Source organism: Hypanus sabinus, chromosome 28 (genome assembly GCF_030144855.1).
Source record: "Hypanus sabinus isolate sHypSab1 chromosome 28, sHypSab1.hap1, whole genome shotgun sequence".
NCBI lineage: Eukaryota > Metazoa > Chordata > Chondrichthyes > Myliobatiformes > Dasyatidae > Hypanus > Hypanus sabinus.
Genome location: NC_082733.1, coordinates 10379917 through 10402634, shown reverse-complemented (window position 1 = coordinate 10402634; position 22718 = coordinate 10379917). Strand labels below are relative to the sequence as shown.

General features: G+C 42.6%; 2 protein-coding genes across 2 annotated transcripts in view; one reads left to right on the top strand and one right to left on the bottom strand.

Moving 5' to 3' along the window:
• Positions 1–1380: 1380 nt before the first annotated feature.
• Positions 1381–22718, bottom strand: part of mthfs (5,10-methenyltetrahydrofolate synthetase (5-formyltetrahydrofolate cyclo-ligase)) — a 55459-nt gene continuing 34121 nt past the window's right edge. The window contains exon 3 of the mRNA XM_059952601.1: positions 1381–2754. Within this exon, the coding sequence (XP_059808584.1) occupies positions 2531–2754 (224 nt within the window). The 3' untranslated portion in view covers positions 1381–2530. The remainder of the gene's footprint in view (positions 2755–22718) is intronic.
• LOC132382423 (cerebellin-4-like) lies at positions 6219–17278 on the top strand. The gene is made up of 4 exons (XM_059952602.1): positions 6219–7529; positions 7611–7688; positions 14293–14425; positions 16373–17278. The coding sequence occupies exons 1-4, from the start codon at positions 7527–7529 to the stop codon at positions 16768–16770; spliced, it is 612 nt and encodes a 203-aa protein (XP_059808585.1). The 5' UTR covers positions 6219–7526; the 3' UTR covers positions 16771–17278.

Genomic DNA, 22718 nt, shown 5'->3' with positions numbered 1-22718 from the left:
AACTGTGCTGCTCCAAAGAGCACTATATGATTTCATTCTTACCCTTGGCCATTAAGCTCTATAATGAGTCAAGCTATAGTCAGCTGCTGAATAGCTCTGCTGCATTTGGATTGCTGATAAATGGCAAAAAGACCAAAGTTATGGTGATAAGCAAAACTGCAATTCAAGCTGATATCTACATCGGAAACAGTAAGATCGAACAAGTGTCCTCCTTTGTATACCTTGGTGCAGAACTAAATGACACAAACGAATGCAGCAAGGAAATAAGGCAAAGGCTAGCAATGGCCCACACAAGCACTACCAAACTCTGGAACATCTGGAAAGCTAGATCTGTGAGCAATGACACCAAGATATGCCTCCTCAAGAGTCTCGTCTGGCCAGTAACCCTATATGACTTTGAAACATTGACCCTAAAAGCAGCTGATGAAAAGAAGTTGACAGCATTTGAGATGCGGACATACAGACAAATCCTCAGAGTATCATACACTGAAAGGAGATCCAACAATTTCATCCTAGAAAAGATTGACATGAAACCAATACTTCTGGAAACTGTTATCCAAAGGAAACTTCGCTACTTTGGACACATCTCAAGAACTGATGACACACTGGAATGCACTGTGCTTGAAGGTAGAGTAGAAGGAAGCTGCTCCCGAGGCAGACAGAGGACAACCTAGATCGCCAATATCAAGAAGTGGACCAGCTTCACCGCCAGAGATGCAAGAGGTTTGACTGCCGACAGATCACAGTGGAAGAAAGAGGTTGCCAAGGCTCTGGCAGAGCATGGCACATGATGATGATAGTCAGGGAAGTGATTACCCGCTCCTGTTAGGCAGCTTCAGTTAACTTTTTTTTATTCTTTCTTACTTCTCTTCTAATATTTGTGTATCTGTGCAATTGTGATGCTATTGAGACAGTGTAATTTCCTTTAGGATCAATAAAGTATGTTTTCTTTGTGCCTTAACATTCTGAACCAGTCTATCATGAGGGACCTTATCAAAAGCCTTACAAAAATCAAGTAGACTTTCTTGAACAACCAAGCAACATTAGTTATCCTCCAGTCCTCAGTCACCTCATCTGTGGCTAAGATTGTTTTACCTATCTATCCAAGGGCCTCTGTAATTTTGGCACTATCCTCTCATAAGGTCCAAGTATGGTGTGGATTGCAGCAGATCAGAATGCCATTGCCAACAAGTCCACTGATAAGTACGTCTGCATTATGGACCTTGATATGGTTGTCATGTAGAACTGGTGTTAAACAGTGCAGGAACAGAAAGTCGAGGCCAGAACCAGACATACAACATCATGATGTGTAATTTCACAGGACAAAAAAGAATGAGTTTTCTTGTTTTACAAGAACAAAGAAATAATTGAACAAGTTGCTATAGCAAATCTTTTTATTAATTTAAAATGTTAATTAAAGATGTATTTTATTTTCTTCATTTAAAAATATATAAATGTATTTATTTATTTATCAACATGCAGCACCGAGTAGGCCCTTCCGGCCCTTCACTGTAAATACAGAATTGATTCCATTTAATTGGGACACATCGGGAAAAGTACATTTTGGCCTATTTAAGCGGCTGCCCTTATTAGCCAAAGTTTCGTTGAACTGATTAAAAAGGTATAAAAGGTATACAGAGTAGCCTTTAACTGATTAACATATTACTTAGGTGAAATACAGAACAAACCAGAACACTATCAATACTACCACAGTACTATAATAACTGTATTATTAGTTCCTAATAATTATTGATGGAGGAATTCCACGTACATTGCCATGTTCTTTTGACTGACTGCAAATAAACAAAATTAGCTCATGTAGATAATGGACTCCCTTCAACAATGCTGTCGATGATTGCAGCCTCCAAATCTTCATCTTCATTGTAATATTCAAGATGATTGTACCTTCAAATTCTTCATAATTCCTGACTTGTTGAAATAATGAAATCCTTTCATTTTGACTCCCACCGTTTCTGGCATCTCCAACCCTGAATGCTTGAAATCACAGTAAGCAAAGCAATTTTGCGTTGCCTTACTGCTTACTTTTCGCCAACTATCAGTGACAAAATCACTGCTTTTTGAATACAATCACACAAACTGACACAATTTAAAAACTGTTCGCTCTAGGCACGGTGCAACAGGTGTTTGATGCTATTTAGAAATTGTTCAGCAACAGTCTCCTACCCAATTAAATGCTATAGTGTCCCAAATAAAGAAAGGGAATCACAGCTAGATTCTGGTCTTTAAGTTGTCCCAAATAAGCAGCTGCATCCATTAACCAATGGCCCAATTAATCAGAATCCTCTGTATTTTTCCAGTTTTATGAAGCAATTCGTAAGTTGTACTTTATTTCTTATCATCTGTGCCATCAATGTTTTTCACAACAGATCAGCAGAAATTGAGATTCTTTTCCTATTAACATTAAATTGTTTTTGCAATAAGTGATTATTCTTTTCAACATTCACAGATAATTGCTGTCCTTTATTTAAAATGAGCTTCCTGTCTAATCCACAGGCTCTGATGAACTCACCTATGGCATCTCGTACAATACTTCATTAATTGGTTTATCACTTTCAGTTACAGGCACTAGATCACATATCTGCTCCTTGAAGGCCAAGGCAATAGTGTAGGGTCTGCCCTTTGGCTGCGTCAGACAACGCTCCAGGTAAGTGTCATAGTAACCTTTCCCTCTTCCCAATCTGTTACCATGTTTGTCGAAACCAAGACCAGGCATTAGGATTAGATCAAGGCCTCCTGTTTGAAAGAGAAAATAATATTAATGATATAACAATGCTAAGGTTAAAAAAGCACTCTGCTATAACTGTATGTCAGAAGAGAGTTGCTAGCTAAGGGACTTGCAGAAATACACACAATGAGTACATGTTTGGGGTCTTCTGCTGTTGTAAGCCCATCCACTTCAAGGTTTAAAATGTTGTGCATTCTGAGATGTTCTGCTGCACACCACTGTTGTAACACATAGTTATTTGACTGTCACCTTCTTGTCAGCTTAAACCAGTCTGGTCATTCCCCTCTGATCCCTCTCATTAACAAGGCATTTTCACCCACAGAACTCAGTGGATTTTTTTTTGTTTGTTTTTCACACCATTCTCTGGAAACTCTAGAGACTGTTATGCATTTACATCCCAGGGGATCAGCAGTTTCTGAATACTCAAACCACCCCATCTGACACCAAAGTCACTTACATCACATTTCTTCCCCATTCTGATGTTTGGTCTGAACAGCAACTGAACCTCTTGACCACATCTATATGTTTTTATGCTTTGAGTTGACTGATCAGATATTTACATACAATGAGCAGGTGTGCGGGTGTACCAAATAAAGTGGCCACTGAGTGTACATCCTGTTTTTCTTTTTCATGTGTTGCATGGGCTGCTGTCAAAACATTCTGTACTACGGCTTGTAATTTTTATTCAATACAGTAGAAAAAGATAGTATAAAAGAACAATATAAGGGTTTAGTAAAGTTTAATAAAGCTACTGTGAAATACCTCAGGATTTTAATTAATAATAATGCAAGTCGTCATTGTTGCCCTTGGGATATCTGTTGGGCCAACAAAATTACAGTCAACTCCTTGTCTAACATATCTCTGTTGACGTGGAAGTATTAGACTATTTAGACAATGATTATGACGTGGGAATGCTGGACATGACATTCTAGAAAAAGCTCTGCACAACTTTTAAGAAATAATACAACAAGACCCTGGTATTCTACTGGTAAAAATTTTGCAGATGCTGGAAAATTGCAGTAAAAACAGAAAATACTCACGTTTTTTTAGGCCAATGACCTTTCATTAGAAATAAATATAAACTATTTTAAGACAAGAAATAAGTGACACTATTATTAGTTTGAGAAAATGTGAAAGGTTAAGAAAATATAAAGGTTACTGTTAACAGGTTTGTAAAAATGTCATTGTCATCTTTTTCATGGTATTTTAACATTTTTTTACAGTTGCTTACTTGCATCAGATGAACAGGTTTCTGAACATTAATGGATATTAGGATAATAGAGTATACAGGAGTCCCCGCTTTACGAAGGTTCACTTTATGCCACTTCGCTTTTATGAAAGACCTACATTAGTACCTGTTTTCGCTAACCAAAATAAATCCGGAGGATTTTCGCTTTTATGAAAAAAGGTGCCCACTTTAAACTTGTGTTTACCCTGAGAAAAACTACCATGACTGTGAAGACTTGCACAGGCAGGTGTGTGCGCATTCAAATACATGCACACACATGTATGTGTCAATTCTTTTCTACAAATCGGTTTTGGCTAAATCTTCCCGATTCTGGTAAGTGAAAATACATTACTTCTACTTTATATAGGTTGTGTATTTATTATATCATTCCTGATTTTACTATATGTTAGTGTTATTTTAGGTTTTATGTGCTATTTTGGTATGATTTGGTAGGTTACTTTTTAGTTCTGGGAACACTCAAAAAATTTTCACATATAAATTAATGGTAATTGTTCTTCGCTTTACGCCATTTCGGCTAACGAAAAGTTTTATAGGAACGCTCTACTTTCAGATAGCGGGGGAAACCTGTACCAGCCATTATCTTGTTGCTGGCAGAATTTCAGAAAGCTTGCACTCAGCATCAGTCAGATCAGGAAACTGACTGTGGGCTTCAGGAAGAGAAAGCCCCAAGAACACATGAAAGTCTTCATCGAGGAATCAGCAATGAAAAGGTTGAGCAGCTTCAAGTTCCAGATGTCAATCCTGGGCCCAACATATTGATACAATTATGAAAGGGGCATGCCAGCAGCCACAGTTGCAGGAAAAAGTTTGCGAACCCTTTGCAATTACCTGCTTTTCTGCATTAATTACTCAAAATGCGGTCTGATCTTCATCTGAGTCATAATAATAGACAAACACAATCTACCTAAACTAATTGCACACAAACAATTGTACTTCTTCATCAATACTGACCACACCATTTAAACAATTAAAGTCTAAGTTCAAAAAAAAAGTAGCTGAACCTCAGGGGATAATGTCTTCTTCAAATGCTATTTGGAGTCCGGTGTTCCAATCAATGAGATGACATGGGAGGTGTGAGTTGTAGAGGTGCCCTGCCCTATAAAAAAGACACACGAACTCAGGTTACTAAGGGCCTGTTCTTCTCAAAAAAAGATTTCCTTATGTACACCATTCCTCGATCAAAACAACTTTCAGAGGACCTTAGAATTGTAGAGATAGATCAAGCTGGAAAAAGTTACAAAAGCATTTCGAAAGATCAGAGTGTTCAGTCCACAGTAAGAGAAATAGTCTACAAATGGAAGAAGCTCAGTACTGTCGTTACTCTTCCTAGGAGTGGACATCCTGCAAGATCACACCAAGACCACAATGTTCAATGCTGAAGGAGATGAAAAAGAACCCAAGGGTAACAGCAAAAGACGTGCAGAAATCTGTCCACTATAAGAAAAACACTGAACAAGAATATTGTTCGTAGAAGGACACCATGGATGAACCCACTGCTCTCCAACAAAAACATTGCTGCAGGTCTCATGTTTGCAAGAGACCACCTGGATGTTCCACAACACTGCTGGGACAATGTTCTGCGGACAGCTGAGACAAAAGTTGAAATTTTTGGCAGAAGTGCATACCACTATGTTTGGAGGAAAAACAGCACTACACATCAACACTAAAACCTCATCCCTCTGTGAGGCACAGTAGAAGGAGAATCATGGTTTAGGGTTGCTTTGCTGCCTCAGCGCCTGGACAGTTTGCAGTTGTTGAAGGAACAATAAATTCAAAATTGTATCAAGACATTTTACAGGAGAAAGACAGGACAGTGCTCCATCATCTGAAGCCTAATAAAAGTTGGATGATGCAACAAAACAATTATCCAAAACACAAGAACAAACCAACAACAGAATGGTTTAAAAAGAAGAAAATTCATGTTTTGAAGTGGCCAAGTCAGAGTCCAGGCCTTAACCAATTAAGATGTTGTGACATGTCCCGAAAAGAGCTCTCCCAGAAATATTGATGAACTGAAACAATCTTGTTTGGAAAAATGGTCTAAAATTCCTCCTTGTCATTGTGCAAGTTTGATCAGCAGCTACCGGATAAATTTGGTAAAGGTTACTGCCACGTAACTGTTCTACTAATTATTAAATACAAGGTGTCACATACTTTTTCCTGTCTAGGCTGTAAATGATGAAACAATGCGTTCAATAAAGACATTGTAGCGATGTACTACATACAGAGCTAGAGACAACGACACGCAGTCGGTAAGTCGTTTCGGGACTAGTTTATTCAAACTTCACAGCGCTGGCATTTAATCCCTAGCGCCTGCCCTCTCCGGGCTGAAATGACGTCAGAGGTGCATTACAAAAGTCTCCCCCGCGCGCTGACTATTTGTGAGCTGGTTCGCCTGCGCAGAAAGTGGGTCGCAACAACATGAAAAGTATAATTGTTTGTGTGTTTTTAGTTTAGGCAGATTGTGTTTGTCTAATATACCTTGACTTAGGCGAAGATCAGACCACATTTTATGAGTAATTAATGCAGAAAACCAGGCAATTGCAAAGTGTTGGCAAACTATTTCTTACAATTGTATATTTCATTAGATGTTGGAGTAGATTTGGTATATCACCAAGGTCTCTAACAAATTGTGGTGAGCATTCTGACTGGTTGCATGACCATCTGGTACGCGGGCACCAAAGTACAGAATCAGAAAATGCTACAGAGGGTTGTAAACTTAGTCAGCTCCATCATGGGCGATGCATCAAGAATGCAGCATTCATCATTAAAGACCTTTGTCATCCAGGACATGTCCTCTTCTCATTATTAACATCAGTGAGGAGGTACAAGAGCCTGATGACACACACTCAACATTTTAGGAACAGCATATTCCCCTCCACCATCAGGTTTCTGAACAGTTACTGAATACGTGAACACTATTTTTCTTTCTTTCTGCACTACATTTTTATATATATTCCTCATTGTAACTTATAGAAAGTTTTATGTACTGCACTGTACTGTTACTGCAAAACAACAAATTTTTAACACGTCAGTGATAATAAACCTGATTCTGATCTTCAAACAACAGTGGAATTTGCCCCTGCTCCAGTTTGTTATGTAACTTAGAAGAGGGTTAGGGGGAATCAAAAACTCCCCTAATAAAAATGCTTTGGGGAAGAAGAAATGGAAGCTAGCTTGAGAGGATCACAAGATAAAGATGTTAAGGTTATTATGTTTGTGCGTATGTGAGGTGACAATAGCACTGTCCTTCTCAGATGACTGTGCAGCCTACATTTTGTTTAGCAACAGTGTCACATTCTGGCAGACTCTGAAACCTGTACCTAAACAGTTTGGGCATATTTATCAATATAAAATTGCTACCAAGGAGGTGGGACTTATACCTTGGGAGGGAGGGTTAAGATCTTATCAAGATCTCATCTTACAATGCTTTAAAAATGAGATCAAGGAAGAATTAGAAACTACAGACCAAACCTGAAGACCTAGCACACAAGTTGAAAAAGAAGTGGAGAGAACATTGCTCCGCTGAAAATGGTATGTGAAGTTGCAGCAGCAATATTTTAAGAATGTGCTTCTTTATGGATAACTTAGAATATGTGCTTTATTTTATTTCAGAGAAACCTGCTGTATTTGATCCTCTTTCACTGTATCTGTCAATCCAGCACTCTGGAGAATGATATTGAAGATTTTCTGGTAAGGACAGAAAAGTAATTGCTTGCATTTTCTTACATTCAGCTTGTTTACTCTAGTTATTTCCTTCTCTGTCTGCTTTCCTTCCTGTCATAATCTTTGTCTATTTTCACTTTTTTCCTTCACCTTTCTGTTGGTATCATTTTTTGACTCTCTCTACAATTATCTTTGATTTGGCATCAGCTTTCTGTAACTCACTAGCTTGCCTCTACCTGGGGCTGTATTTCCCCTTCTTTTCTCTTTCTTCTAGTCCTATGTTCTTTCTCTCGTCTATGTTTATTCTTTTTTCACCTTATTTTTTCTTTCTCTCTGACTCCCTTTTTAGCGGTTCCCTAGATATCCTGTAACCTGTACCTTAGCCAATTTTATCCTTGTTTTGGAATCCCAGCATGGCCAATATAAAACTCTCATCCTATTATTTGAATTTGTTCTTGACTATGTCCCTTCCTAACCATGCAATTTCCCCTGGAAAAATTGTTCTACATAACCCATGACAGAAGCAAGACAGACATATCCTGGGGCAGCAGCTAAAAGTAATTTTGTACTTTAAACTTCATGGCAATATGAAGTTTAAGAAATAAGAGTACTTTCTTAATCCATCAATTAGGCAAAGCTCAGGTTCTCTGTTTGGAGAAGAGGGAATTGTGAACAGGCATCAAAAGCCTTCAAAATTACAGCTAGCATCAGGAGAGAAATTGTTCCCATTGACAAGTTAGTTAAGAACTTGGTACAAAGACTGAGTGAGATTGGTTAAAAAAGACAAAAGGTGAAAAGGGTAACTTTTTACACAAGGAGTAATTAGTACCTGGAATGGACTGCACAGAAAGTAATAAAAGAAGATTCAATTTGTACTAATCAAAACAGAAATGGATAAATATCTGAAAGGAGATATTCTGCAGAAGAAAATAGAAAGTGCCGGGAAGTGGGATCAGCTACACTGTCGTCACAATGAGGCATTGTAAAATGATGGTCAAATGGTCCCCTTCCAATCTATAACACAAGAAAATCCGCAGATGCTGTAAAACCAAAGGAACACACACAAAATGCTCTAAGAACTAAGCAGGCCATACAGCATCTGACTTCTTCCCCTACCTTTGCAGTCCTGATGAAGAGTTGCAGCCTGAAACATTGACTGTTGACTCTTTTCCATTCATGCTGCCTAACCTGCTGAGTTCCTCTAGCATTTTGTGTGTGTTGCTTCCTTCTAAACTATAGTACTTTTGTGATGCAGGATGGAAGATTTCTTAAGTGCCAACCCAGTAAGTTTGAGCTGATCTTGAAATTGTTTAAATATAAAGAACATAGGACAGAGAGGGAGACCAATATCCTGGCGGGGAGGTTTGCAAAGACTATGGGGAGAGTTTAAACTAGAATTGCTGCGGGGTGGGAACCGAACTGAAGTGGCGGAGGAAAGGGAGGTTGGCTCACAAATAGAGAAAGCTCGAAGACAGTGCAAAAGGAAGAATAGCCAGGTGATAGAGAAGGGACAGACTCAGACTAATGGTTTGAGATGTGTCTATTTTAATGCAAGGAGTATAATGAATCAAACAGATGACCTTAGAGCGTGGATCAGCACTTGGAGCTATGATATTGTGGCCATTACAGAGACTTGGATATTGCAGGGGCAGGAATGGCTACTTCAAGTACCAGGCTTTAGATCAGGGGTGGCAAACTTTTTGACTTGAGGGCCACAAAGGGTTCTAAAATTTGACAGGGGGACCGGACCAGGAGCAGAAGGACGGAGTGTTTTGGTAATACACCTCATAAGAGAAAATAAAATATCATGGGATATGTAGAAAACATGTGCTTTAATTTCAATTGAAAATGAACAAATGCATTACAACAAAATATCTGTCTTTGAAGTCCCATGGTATTTAGCTATTTATTGAAATGACTTTTAAAACACTAAAAATTAAATGAATAAAATAGCTTTTTTTAATAGTAACAGTTATTATTTTAAAGCACTGAAAATTCTGTTATCCTTCAAGATATTATCATCATCACTCTCCTCCTGACTGTCTTTACTTCAAAAACGGTAGGAGATGCAGGTCTACTTGTCCTGCTCCTTCTTATTCAATTGTCCCCTGTGCCAAAACTCAACAATGACCCGCACAATGACAGAACAGTGAGAGCGCGCCAGTATGCGGAGCCCGTTATTTGATCTAGAGCGCATTTTTTATTTTGAGAACGTACGTGCACCTGCGCACTACTCATGTCCATCACTTAACAGAAATGACATGTAACATGTAAGGCTTATTGAAAAAAATATTTTCAAATGCATTTTTTACATAACACAACGAAGAAACTTATTTTTAATTTCAGTGGGAACAGTGTTGTTGGTCTCCCTTTTTAGCCAGCGCATCAAAGTCTGGATTTAGTTTTGTTGTGGCGATTCTCAGGATGGATCTGAGGTGTTAGTCAGTTAACTTTGGATCTGTGGCTGGCTTTGTTGATGTTCATGACGCTGAACGCCTGTTCACACAAATAGGTCGAGCCGAACAAAGAGTAAAGCGCAAATGTGGAGTAATACGCTGCACCTCAAGAAAGGTCAATGTGTAGCGGTGTGCTACATGCAGCGCTAAAATTACGACACGGAGTCGGTAACTGCAGTCGAAGAAAAAAACTTTATTTGAAATCCCCAGCCTTACTTTTAAGCCTCCCTCAACCTGCCCCTCCCCCGTGGCACAGAGGCTCCAAAGCTCTGTGCTCGCAATTCCCCGCAGGCTATCTCCCTTAGCCGGAACGCTGGCTAATTGTGAGCCAGTTTGGATGTGCCAGGAAATGGGTCACCACAAATGTATATAGAGTGCGTCATCTATTGGGAAAACGCCAGAATTGTGGGGAAAAAACGTTAACAAGGTTTATTAATATAATTTCATCAAGTTCTGCAGGCCGGATTAAAAAGCTTAACGGGCCGCATATGGCCCGCGGGCCGTAGTTTGCCCATGCCTGCTTTAGATGTTTCAGAAAGGACAGGGAGGGAGGCAAAAGAGATGGGGGCATGGCACTGTTGATCAAAGATAGTGTCACGGTGGCAGAAAAGGAGGAAGTAATGGAGGGGTTGTCTACGGAGTCTCTGTGGGTGGAAGTTAGGAATAACTCTGCTGGGAGACAGATTCTGGAAAAGAGTAATATCGGGGTTGTTGTGGAGGGAGATTTTAATTTCCCAAATATTGATCGGCATCTCCCTAGAGTGAAGGGTTTAAATGGGGTGGAGTTTGTTAGGTGTGTTCAGGAAGGTTTCCTGACACAATATGTAGATAAGCCTGCAAGGGGAGAGGCTGTACTTGATCTGGTATTGGGAAATTAACCTGGTCAGGTGTCAGATCGCTCAGTGGGAGAGCAATTTGGAGATAGTGATCACAATTCTATCTCCTTTATCATAGCGCTGGAGAGGGATAGGAACAGACAAGTTAGAGAAACATTTAATTGGAGTAAGGGGAAAAATGAGGCTATCAGGCAGGAACTTGGAAGCATAAATTAGGAACATATGTTCTCAGGGAAATGTACAGAAGAAATGTGGCAAATGTTCAGGGGATATTTGTGGGGGGTTCTGCGTAGATACATTCCAATGAGACAGGGAAAGGATGGTAGGGTACAGGAACTGTGGTGTACAAAGGCTGTAGTAAATCTATTCAAGAAGAAAAGAAGAGCTTATGAAAGGTTAAAAAAAAGGTAATGATAGAGATCTAGATTATAAGGCTAGCAGGAAGGAGCTTAAGAATGAAATTAGGAGAGACAGAAGGGGCCGTGAGAAGGCCTTGGCGGACAGGATTAAGGAAAACCCAAGGCATTCTGCAAGTATGTGAAGCACAAGAGGATAAGAAGTGAGAGAATAGGACCAATCAAGTCTGACAGTGGAAAAGTGTGTATGGAACCGGAGGGGTTGACAGAGGTACTTAATGAATACTTTACTTCAGTATTCGCTATGGAAAAGGATCTTGGTGATTGTAGGGTTGACTTGCAGCAGACTGAAAAGCTTGAGCATGTAGATATTAAGAAAGAATACGTGCTGGAGCTTTTGGAAAGCATCAAGTTGGATAAGTCACCAGAACCAGAACCAGACAGGATGTACCCCAGGCTACTGTGGGAAGCAAGGGAAGAGATTGCTGAGCCTCTGGCGATGATCTTTGCATCATCAATGAGGACGGGAGAAGTTCCGGAGGATTGGAGGATTGTGGATGTTGTTCCCTTATTCAAGAAAGGGAGTAGGGATAGCCCAGGAAATTACAGACCAATGAGTCTTACTTCAGTGATTGGTAAGTTGATGGAAAAGATCTAGAGAGGCAGGATTTATGAACATTTGGAGAGGCATAATATGATTAGGAATAGCCAGCATGGCTTTGTCAAAGGCAGGTCATGCCTTATGAGCCTGATAGAATTTTTTGAGGATATGTCTAAACATATTGATGAAGATAGAGCCATAGATGTAGAATATATGGATTTCAGCAAGGCATTTGATAAGAAACACCATGCAATACTTATTGAGAAGTAAGGAGGCATAGGATCCAAGGGACATTGCTTTGTGGATCCAGAACTGGCTTGCCCACAGAAGGCAAAGAGTGGTTGTACACAGGTCAAATTCTTCATGGAGGCCAGTGACCAGTAGTTTGACTCAGAGATCTGTACTGGGACCCCTACTCTTTGTGATTTTTATAAATGACCTGGATGAGTAAGTGGAGGGATGGGTTAGTAAATTTGCTGATGACACAAAGGTTGGGGGTGTTGTGGATAGTGTGGAGGGCTGTCAGAGGTTACAGTGGGACATTGATAGGATGCAAAGCTGGACTGAGAAGTGGCAGATGGAATTCAACCCAGATAAGTGCGAGGTGGTTCATTTTGGTAGGTCAATTATGATGGCAGAATATAGCATTAATGGCAAGACTCTTGGCAGTGTGGAGGATCAGAGGGATCTTGGGGACCGAGTCCATAGGACACTCAAAGCTGCTACACAGGTTGACTCTGTGGTTAAGAAGGCATATGGTGCACTGGCATTCATCAATCTGTGCTGTGCTCAATTCTGGTCACCTCACTACAGGAATGACGTGGAAACCATAGAAAGGGTGCAGAGGAGATTTACAAGGATGTTGCCTGGATTGGAGAGCATGCCTCAGGGGAACAGGTTGAGTGAACTCTGCCTTTTCTCCTTGGAATGATGGAGAATGACAGGTGACCTGAGAGAGATGTGCAAGATAATGAGAGACATTGATCATGTGGATAGTCAGAGGCTTTTTTCCACGGCTGAAATAGCTAGCACGAGAGGGCAGAGTTTTAAGGTGCATGGAAGTAGGTGCAGAGGAGATGTCAGAGGTAAGTTTTTTTTTACACAGAGAGTGCTCAGCACATGGAATGGGCTACCGGCAGCGGCGGAAACGATGGGGTCTTTTTTTTAAAGAAGTTTCTACACTACAACAGAAAAAAACCCGACAAACTGGAGATTTATACAGTGCTAGACAAACATGTCTAATGTACAATTCATAACAATACAGAAAAAGCACCAAAATGAAATCATTTAGTATCCTCCCCTCCCTCCCACTACAAAACTCCAAGCCAACCATTACAATGTAAAGTTAATCACAGCTTTCGTCACCAGAGCTGTAAATATTTTAAAAAAGTATAATGCCTACTATCTAAACTATAATGTATTTCACAACAAAAAAAACGTAAAACTTAATCAGAAAAAAAAGCTGAAAGGGATTGCAGTACACAAAAAAAACTGATAAACCATTAATCTAAAGAAGAATTATGAAAACATTCAAGAAAAGTTCCCCACACCTTATGAAACTTTATGTCCAAATTAAGAAGTGAATAATGAACCTTTTCAAGGTCTAAACAGGACATAATATCTTTAAGCCATTGAGCATGAGTGGGTGGGGCAACATCTCTCCACCTAAGAAGAACTAATCGTCAAGCTAAAAGAGATGCAAAAGATAATATTCGATGTTTAGTCAGATTCAAATGCATGTCAACTTCACCCAAGGTGCCAAAAGAGAAATCAAAGGGTTAGGTTCTAAATGTCAATTAAGAATATGGGATAAAGTTTTAAAAAATCTCTCCAAAATTTCTCCAAACTAGGACAGGCCCAATACATATGAATAAGAGAAGCCTCGCCCCCTTTACACTTATCACAAAAGGGACTAATATCAGGATAGAACAATGGGGTGTTTTAAGAGACTCCTAGATTGATACATGGAGCTTAGAAAAATAGAGGGCCATGGGTAAAGCCTAGGTAGTTCTAAGGCAAAGACATGTTTGGCACAGCTTTGTGGGTTGAAGGGCCTCTATTGTGCTGTAGGTTTTCTATGTTTAAATCTGGGTTTAAAAAAAAACTGGGTGCAGTTATATAATGCACATGGTCAATATTATGTAGAAACTAATGCAAGTGAAAATCCAGACAGGAGTATGAAAAATTGCTTTGGTGGTAGGTATTCTCTGTAGAGTAGCTCATACAGTGTATTCAAAGTGTATTTAACATACCCTATTCCTTTGTGTAATGCCTCGAAGTGTTAAAATCTTGGTTTGGTAGACAAGAATTCAACACAGTTTGGAGGCCTATCTAAATTTTCTGACAGGAAATGTTTTCTTCCAATTTTTAAAATGGTTCCAGGACACAACCGATGAAGAAGTGGACACAACCAATGAAGAAGTGGACACAACCAATGAAGAAATGGACATAAAACCACTGAAAATGATCCTTGAGGCAGAAGACAGAAGGGGAAGACATTGCGGTTACTGGCATGGTGAGTCTTTTTTATTTGCAAGAAGATAGTTCATAGGTGTAACAAATAATTGCTTGTCATGAATCCCAACTGATGCACAATAAGTGATCTATTGAAATATTCACATCTAATGTCAATTTTAACAAAGGCACTAAACAGTGAATCCTCCACAGATGGAACAGCTGTGGAATAAAGTCAGTTTAGAGCCTGGTTTACTGATTTGCAAAGTTGAATATTAACATCCAATTAGGGAACTAGATATTACTGTGAAGCACACATTTTTGTCACTTCTGTGTTTAATTCAACCTCAAACTGATAGGACCTGGAGTGCTAGGATGTGATATCCTGATGAAATTTCTCGTCCTGAAACGTCAACCGCTTTTCCCCTCCATAGACGCTGCCTGACTTGCTGAGTTCCTCCAGCATCTTACGTGTGTCGCTCAAGATTTCCAGCATCTGCAGCTTACCGTGCTTAGGAAGTAACTTTTGGCTGGTTTCAATCCATTCCTAAGAACCACAGCACCAAACTGGCAACACTAATCCAAAAGAGCTAAGGGCTGATGCTGTCAAATTGAATGAATTTAACACTAGAGTAAGTAGAGAGGATGCTCTCATGAAGTTGAGAAACATGCTGATAGTTGTACAGAGTGAAGGAGGAGCCTGTCAAATCCATAAACTCAAAGAAAATCAGCAAATCATTTTAGTCTTTAAAAAGGCTAATTAATTCAACAAATCAATGTCAACATTCTCTGACAGCACTTAAGATAGCCTGATTCATTAGCTCCTTTCTCATAGCTTAGGAAGTGTTTTTCCTTTAGATACAGTAGTTCTCCAACTCTTTATTGAGAACCACGACTGAATCTCTCCCTTTATCACCTTATCAATGATAGTACATTACGGATCAATAGACAATAGACAATAGGTGCAGAAGTAGACCATTCGGCCCCTCGAGTCTGCACCGCCATTCTGAGATCATGGCTGATCATTCACTATCAATACCCAGTGTTGGATCATACATAATTTCTGAATGAAAGAGTTCTTTCATGTCTTCTTTCATTCTTTTTACAATAACTAAAATTCTGTCTGTATCGTGACACTTCAACCAATGGTAATTTTTTAAAATTTACTACATCTAGGTACAGAAGTCCCTGCTTCACTTATATTGACTGCTTGTGCACTTCTATTCTGCCTTTTCATTTCCCCTCTAATGATTTCATATGCAATCTGGTTGTATTACATATTAATCCAACATCTGCATTACATCCCCACCCCCCCCCCCCTTCTGATTTACCTTACTCACATCCCTGTAGTTACTCAGGAAGCTCCAGCTTTGATTAACATGTCCTTTTGCCACATGAATGCACCCATAAATGGTATTCAAGATCAAGATCATAAGTACACAAACATAAAATGTGGTGTACTGTATATTATTTACATCATGACATTTGGATTGGAAACGAAAGGAGGCAAACAGCACTCTGGAACAAAAGTGTTTAATTTGAAAACTGCTTCAAAGAAAAAACAATGAATAATAGAAAATAAGCACCCTTTATAGAGGATATGCAACACTCTCTGACTCTTGCATCCCAGTTCAGGCAATATATTAGTATGAACATACAGACAACTGTATCCCAGAAAGAGACTGTGCTGAGAGATTGGGGGGAAACTGCAAGAAAACAAGTTGACAGAGTCCCTCTTCAGCACATCAGTATAAAAGTGAGAAACTGCAAAAAGTTCAGATGGTGAAAGAAATTATAACCCTCCAAATTCTATTCATACAGTGACTGAATGCAGACTTCTCTGTCAATGTCAGCATTTGTTGACAACTCCAAATATACTTAGATATTGTCTGCCTATAAATCAGGTGGTAGGGGCTCCACACATAAATTATTGCATCCTCAATTAGGGCAGAAAGTGGAATTAGTTGTATTGTCATTGAATTCTACTCTACAATTTTTATTTTCACAGGCTCCCGTGTGGTATTTGATGTGGAAACCTCTATAATGAATCATATGGTGAATCCCGGAAGAGCCATAGTTTTTAATCTGGTCAATGTCAATCTGGGCAGGGCATACAGTAGGAGTTCTGGGATGTTTATGGCTCCTAGGTTTGGCATATACTTCTTCAGTTATACTTCACTGCCATTCAGAGGGCTGCATACTGATGTGGTCCTGATGAAGAATGGACGGAAAATCAGTAGGATCCACAGTGTTCTTGCAAGAAGTACCAGCCAGCTTGCTAGCAAGAATGCAATATTGAAACTCAGAAGAGGAGATCATGTGTGGGTCCACCTTGAAAAAGGGAAACTCTGGAGCAATGACGGATCAATTAGTTTCCAGGGATTCCTACTGACTCCCTTGTGCTAAGTAGCCAGCTGAAAATGTCAGGGCCATGCTTATTGCTGCAACACAAAAGCTTGATAGACTAGAAGCCAACTTTTCAAGCAAGCCGCTGAATATTATTTCTGTAGTCAGAAAATAGCAAGCCTAACATTACATGCAAGGAATTTGTCTCACCACACTGAAAAAGAAAGTAGGCTGTCCCTGACAATCACAGATGATTTCAAGTGGGGTTGTGCTTTAAAAATGCTTAATATTTTGTGCTTTTGCAGTATGTGCTTGAAACATTGATCTAGTTCACAGATAGTGGCTGAGTTAGAGGCAAAACAAGAAGCTAATTACACAGAATAACCAAAAGGGGGAAGCAAAGGCACGAACCACTGAAAACTGCAAGTAGAAGTTAAATTATGACCTGCTCAGCCGAGATACACAATAATTCCACCTTCAAGATACAAAAATGATGCACACAAACTGTATTTTTAACAATGTAATCAGTAGCTTTTGCTGTTTGCAAATTTATCAATAAAAACCAAAGCACTAGCACTGGAGTTTGCGTACAACTTTCACAAAACATAAAATGACTTCTGATTTTAACTAAAATGTCACCAAAATAATGTAAGGTTATAAGTATTGCACTTAGCTTTCAGAACTCCATATTAAACCAATTATTTTAGAATGGGAGGTAATGATAGGATTGGACTATGATTAGAAACTTTTTCATGGATTGAGCCAAACAACATCAGGGAGTAAGCAGCCACTGAGGAGTGACAGGAAGGCAGGTTGGGGTGGGGGATGTGAGGAGAGTCTGGAGGCAGAGTTGGGAAGAAAGTTGGAATGGGAAATCTTTGGAGGATGGGGGAGGGGAGGGAGTGATGCACCATCAATAACTCTCGGAGACCCGAGGCAAGATTTAGGCTTTTATTCGCTGGAAGAGAGCAGTCAGCAGCAAGAGATCACTATACGACATCCTGGAGACAGGGAGGAGTAGTGCCTCCAATCGCCAGGGGTCTGTGGGAGGAGCCACAGCAGCAGTCAGCAGGGGGGGTTGTGTCCAGACAGGTATATGTAGTTCACCACATTCAAGCCCCTTTTGTTTTAAAAGAGAGAGTCCACATGGGGCAAAGTTTCTTACAAGTATATTTACAGGTTAAGTCTATCAGGTGGTCAAATCTGTCGCTGCGATCTACGTAGCACTGACAGTGATTGCACCGGAGATGGTGGTTATGCTGGTTCCGGCCTGACTTGAAGTGTCGGCCCATTAGGCATCAGTGATCCCTCATGCGTGTGCGAGGCGCCCGGTATGGGAGTGTCGTGAGGAGTCTGTGTAGGGCTTGGTGTGCGCGGTATCAGGTGGGTATACACCTCGGTGGGTACAGGGTTCATAGTTACCGTGGATTGTTCGGGGTAGTGGTCTGCTGCTCCTGCGGGCGCCAGGTCACGGATGGAGACCGTGTCCTCCCACCCATCAGGTAAGACCACGTAGGCATACTGGGGGTTCGCATGTAGTAGGTGAACCCTCTCCACTAGCGGGGAGTATTTATTGCTCTGCGCATGTTTCCGGAGCAGCACTGGTCCTGGGGATGTCAGCCAAGCCGGTAGGGTGGCCCCAGTGGCAGACTTCCTGGGAAAAGAAAAGAGGCGCTTATGAGGGGTGGCATTGGTGGACGTACATAACAGAGAGCAGATAGAGTGGAGTGCCTCGGGGAGAACCTCCTGCCATCGAGAGTCCGGCAACCCCTTTGACTTAAGGGCTAAAAGTGTGGCCTTCCACACTGTGGCATTCTCCCTCTTCACCGGTCCATTTCCCCAGGGATTATAGCTCGTGGTCCTACTAGTAGCAATGCCCCTAGCCAGCAGGTACTGGTGCAGCTCGACACTCATAAAGGAGGACCCTCTATCACTGTGGATATAGCAGAGATATCTGAACAGAGTGAAGAGCTGGCGCAGGGCTTTTACGACAGACGTGGCAGTGGTGTCAGGGCAGGGGATGGCAAAGGGGAACCACGAGTACTCGTCAATAATGATGAAAAAGTAGACATTGTGGTTGGTGGAGGGAAGGGGGCCCTTAAAGTCAACACTCAGTCACTCAAAGGGGCAGGTGGCCTTGATAAGTTGCGCCTTGTCAGGATGGTAGAAGTGCAGTTTGCACTCAGCGCAGACTTGGCAGTCCCTGGTCATCGTCCTGATGTCCTCAAAGGAGTAAGGAAGGTTCTGGGCTTTCACGAAATGGTAAAATCGGGTGAGCCCCGGGTGGCAAAGATCTGCGTGGAGGGCATATAGCTGATCGAGCTGTGCGCTGGCACACGCTCCCCAGGATAGGGCATCAGGGGGCTCATTGAGCCTTCCAGGCCGGCACAGGATATCATAGTTGTAGGTGGAGAGTTCTATTCTCCACCGCAAAATTTTATCATTTTTGATTTTGCCCCGCTGTTGGTTGCTGAACATGAACGCAACTGAGCGCTGGTCGGTCAGCAAGGTGAACCTTTTGCTGGCGAGATAGTGCCTCCAGTGCCTAATAGCTTCCACTATGGCCTGGGCTTCTTTCTCCACCGCGGAGTGCTGGATTTCAGAGCCTTGAAGGGTACGAGAGAAGAATGTTACTGGCCTGCCTGCCTGATTGAGGGTAGCAGCCAGCGCGAAGTCGGAGGCATCACTCTCTACTTCGAAGGGAATGGTTTCGTCCACCACATGCATCATTGCTTTGGCAATGTCCCCTTTAATGCGGCTGAAGGCCACGCGGGCTTTGGCAGAGAGGGGAAATGTGGTGGACTTGACCGGGGGTGGGCCTCGTCTGCGTAAAGAGGGACCCATTGGGCGTAATAGGAAAAGAAGCCCAGGCACCGTCTGAGGGCTTTGAGGGTGGTGGGAAGAGGGAGTTCTAACAGGGGGTGCATACGGTCGGGATCAGGGCCAATAACCCCATTCTCCACAACATACCCAAGCATAGCAAGTCAGGTGGTTCCGAACACACACTTGTCCCTGTTATAAGTAAGGTTTAGGGCTTTGGCCACTTGGAAAAATTGATAGAAGTTGGTGTTGTGATCCAGCTAGTCGTGACCACAGATGGTGATCTTGTCCAGATATGGAAATGTGGCCTTCAGTTGGTGCTGGTCCACCATCCGGTCCATTTCCCTCTGGAAGACAGATACACCATTCGTGCCTGCCGCCCACCTCGAAGGCGGTGTAGGGGCGGTCCTCTGGGCGGATGGGGAGCTGGTGGTAAGCAGATTTCAGATCTATGGTTGAGTACACCTTGTACTGAGCTATCTGATTGATCATATCCGGGATGCGGGGTAGGGGGTACGCGTCAAGCTGCGTGAGCCTATTGATGGTCTGGCTATAGTCCACGACCATCCTATTTTTCTGCCCGGTCCGAACAACACCCACCTGGGCCCTCAAAGGACTTGTGCTTGGCTCAATGATCCCTTCCCTGAGCAGCCGCTGAACCTCCGACTTAATGAAGGCCCTGTCCCCCGCGCTGTACCTCCTGCTTTTAGTTGCCACAGGTTTACAGTCGGGGGGGTCAGGTTGGCGAACAGCGGTGGGGGAGGGATCTTGAGGGTGGAGAGGTTGCAAGTGGTGTCAGTAGCGCAGCTGTCGGCATGGTGCTGGGTGGGATGTGCGGGTCGGTGTGTGTGTGTGTGGTCAGTAGCGGGGTATATGACGAAGTCCCACAAAACTGAGGATTCCTGACAGTGAGTGGTGGGAGGGGCCCGTCATACGCCATTGTCACACTTTTTAGGTGGCTCTGGAAGTCCAGCCCCAATAGCACAGGCGCACACAGTTGAGGCATAACCAGTAGCACAAAGTCCTGATATTCTGTGCCCTGCACCACTAATGTCGCTACACAACCCCCCCCGGATGTCTGTGGAATGCGACCCAGAAGCCATAGTGACCCTCTGGCTTACCGGCTGTGTCACGAGTCCGCAGCGTTGCACCGTGTCCAGGTAAATAAAACTCTCAGAGTTGCCCGTGTCAAACAGGCAGCTAGTCCTGTGCCCTCCACCAGGATGTCCATCATTAACTTTGCAAGCTGGTGTGGGGCGCTTTGGTCGAGGGTCACGGAGGCCAGAGTTGAATCGCCGTCTTGGTGCCCGCTAAGCACCCGTGGATCGGAGGTGGGGCGAGGTGGCGCTGACAAAGATGGCCACCCCCATGCCTCGCACGAGGCAGGCAGGCAAGATGGCGGCGACCAAGATGGCCACCCCCATGCCTCGCACGAGGCGGGCAGGCAAGATGGCGGCCTCCATGCCTCACACATGGCGCTGCTTGACCCCGCTCGTGGTTCAGATTTACAGACCTTGGCAAATTGGCCCTTCTTTCCGCAGCTGGAGCAGGTAGCTTCTCGGGCCGGGCAGCGTTTTCGGGGGTGTTTTTCGAGTCCGCAGAAGTAACACTGCGCAGACTTGTGACTGGCAGCAGCCGTGGTCAATTGCGGGGAGTTCATGGACTCGCGAGTGGCAGCAGCTGAGGTCGATTCGCTGGCGGGTGGCGGGGTCTGCAGCGTTCATGGGACTGGCGGGAGCTCGCGCGGCTGGACAGTGTCAGCATTGTGCAGAGCAGCCTCCAGTGTGTCGGCCAGCTCGATCGCCGAGCGTAAGGTAAGATCTGTGTTTTCCAGCAGCTGCTGGTGCACGTACGCTGACCTGATCCCCGTAACGAAGGCGTCTCGTACCAGGAGCTCCGCATGCTGTTCTGCCGTCAGTCCCTTGCAGTCGCAGGCCCGCACGAGTGTCTGTAGGGCCCGGACAAACTTAGCGCTCAACTGTCCGGTCTGCTGCCGCCGCGTCGCTAAGCGATGTCTTGCATAGATGGTGCTCACCGGCCGCAGGTACTGTCTTTTGAGGGCGTCCAGTGCCCCTTGGTAGGTCGGCAGGTTTCTGATAAGGGAGAATACCCTCGGACTGACTCTGGAAAGGAGGATTTTATGCATTGTGGCAGGCTCAGTCAAGGGAATCTCTTCCAAGTATGATTGGAAGTATGCAAGCCAGAGTTCAAAGGCAAGAGCTGCTTCTGGAGCTTGAGAGTCCAAGTCCAATTTTTCCGGAAGTAAAATACTCTCCATGTTTTAAAATTCCAGCGAATAAAATTGATGCACCATCAATAACTCTCGGAGACGTGAGGCGAGATATAGGCTTTTATTCGCTGGAAGAGAGCAGTCAGCAGCAAGAGAGCACCATACGATATCCTGGAGACTGAAGGAGGAGCAGCGCCTCCAATCGCCTTTTACAGGGGTCTGTGAGAGGAGCCACAGGAGCAGTTAGCAGGAGGGGTTGTGTCCAGACAGGTCTATGTAGTTCACCACAGGAAGGGAGAGGGAGGGGGAGAGGGAGCGAGAGAAGGATTTTGCCCTTAACCCAATCAAATCTGGCAAGACCTCAAGACTGCAGTCCATCATCACTCCCAAAGTACTTAAGCTATGGATAGGGAGGAATGGGTAAATTTTGGTCCTTCATGTTGTGCAAAACTAATACAGGCTTATCCAAAAAGACAGCTGACTGCAGTCACTGTGAGGGGTAGTTCAACCAAGTACTGAGCAAAGGGGAATGAATACTTTTGAACTGCTATCATTTTAGTTTTTGATTTTTTAGATTTTCATGCTTTACAATTTTCGCTGTTTTTTTTTGGTCTACTGTGAAAAAAGCATGTGATACACAAATAAAATTCTCAGTTAAATTGATCAAAATCCCTGGTTGTAACACTCACTTATGTGATCAGACGGCTGATTGCTTTTACAAGGCACTTTGAAGTAGTTATCTAAATACAATATGATTCCAAAAGATGTCATAGAAGACAAACATGAGATGAACAGAATGGATTGGTCCAGTCAACACACACAAAATGCTGGAGGAACTCAGCAGACCAGGTAGCATCTAGGGAAAGTTGATTGGTGAAAGAGATAGAGCTGGAGAAGGGGAAATCTAATAGGGAAGGACAGAAGGCCATGGAAGAAAGAAAAGAGGACAGAACACCAG

Coding starts and splice junctions, on each gene's coding strand:
- LOC132382423 (XM_059952602.1), top strand. Junction 7,689..14,292: donor ATGATATTGAAGATTTTCTG/GTAAGGACAGAA, acceptor AAATGGTTCCAG/GACACAACCGATGAAGAAGT. Junction 14,426..16,372: donor ACATTGCGGTTACTGGCATG/GTGAGTCTTTTT, acceptor TTATTTTCACAG/GCTCCCGTGTGGTATTTGAT.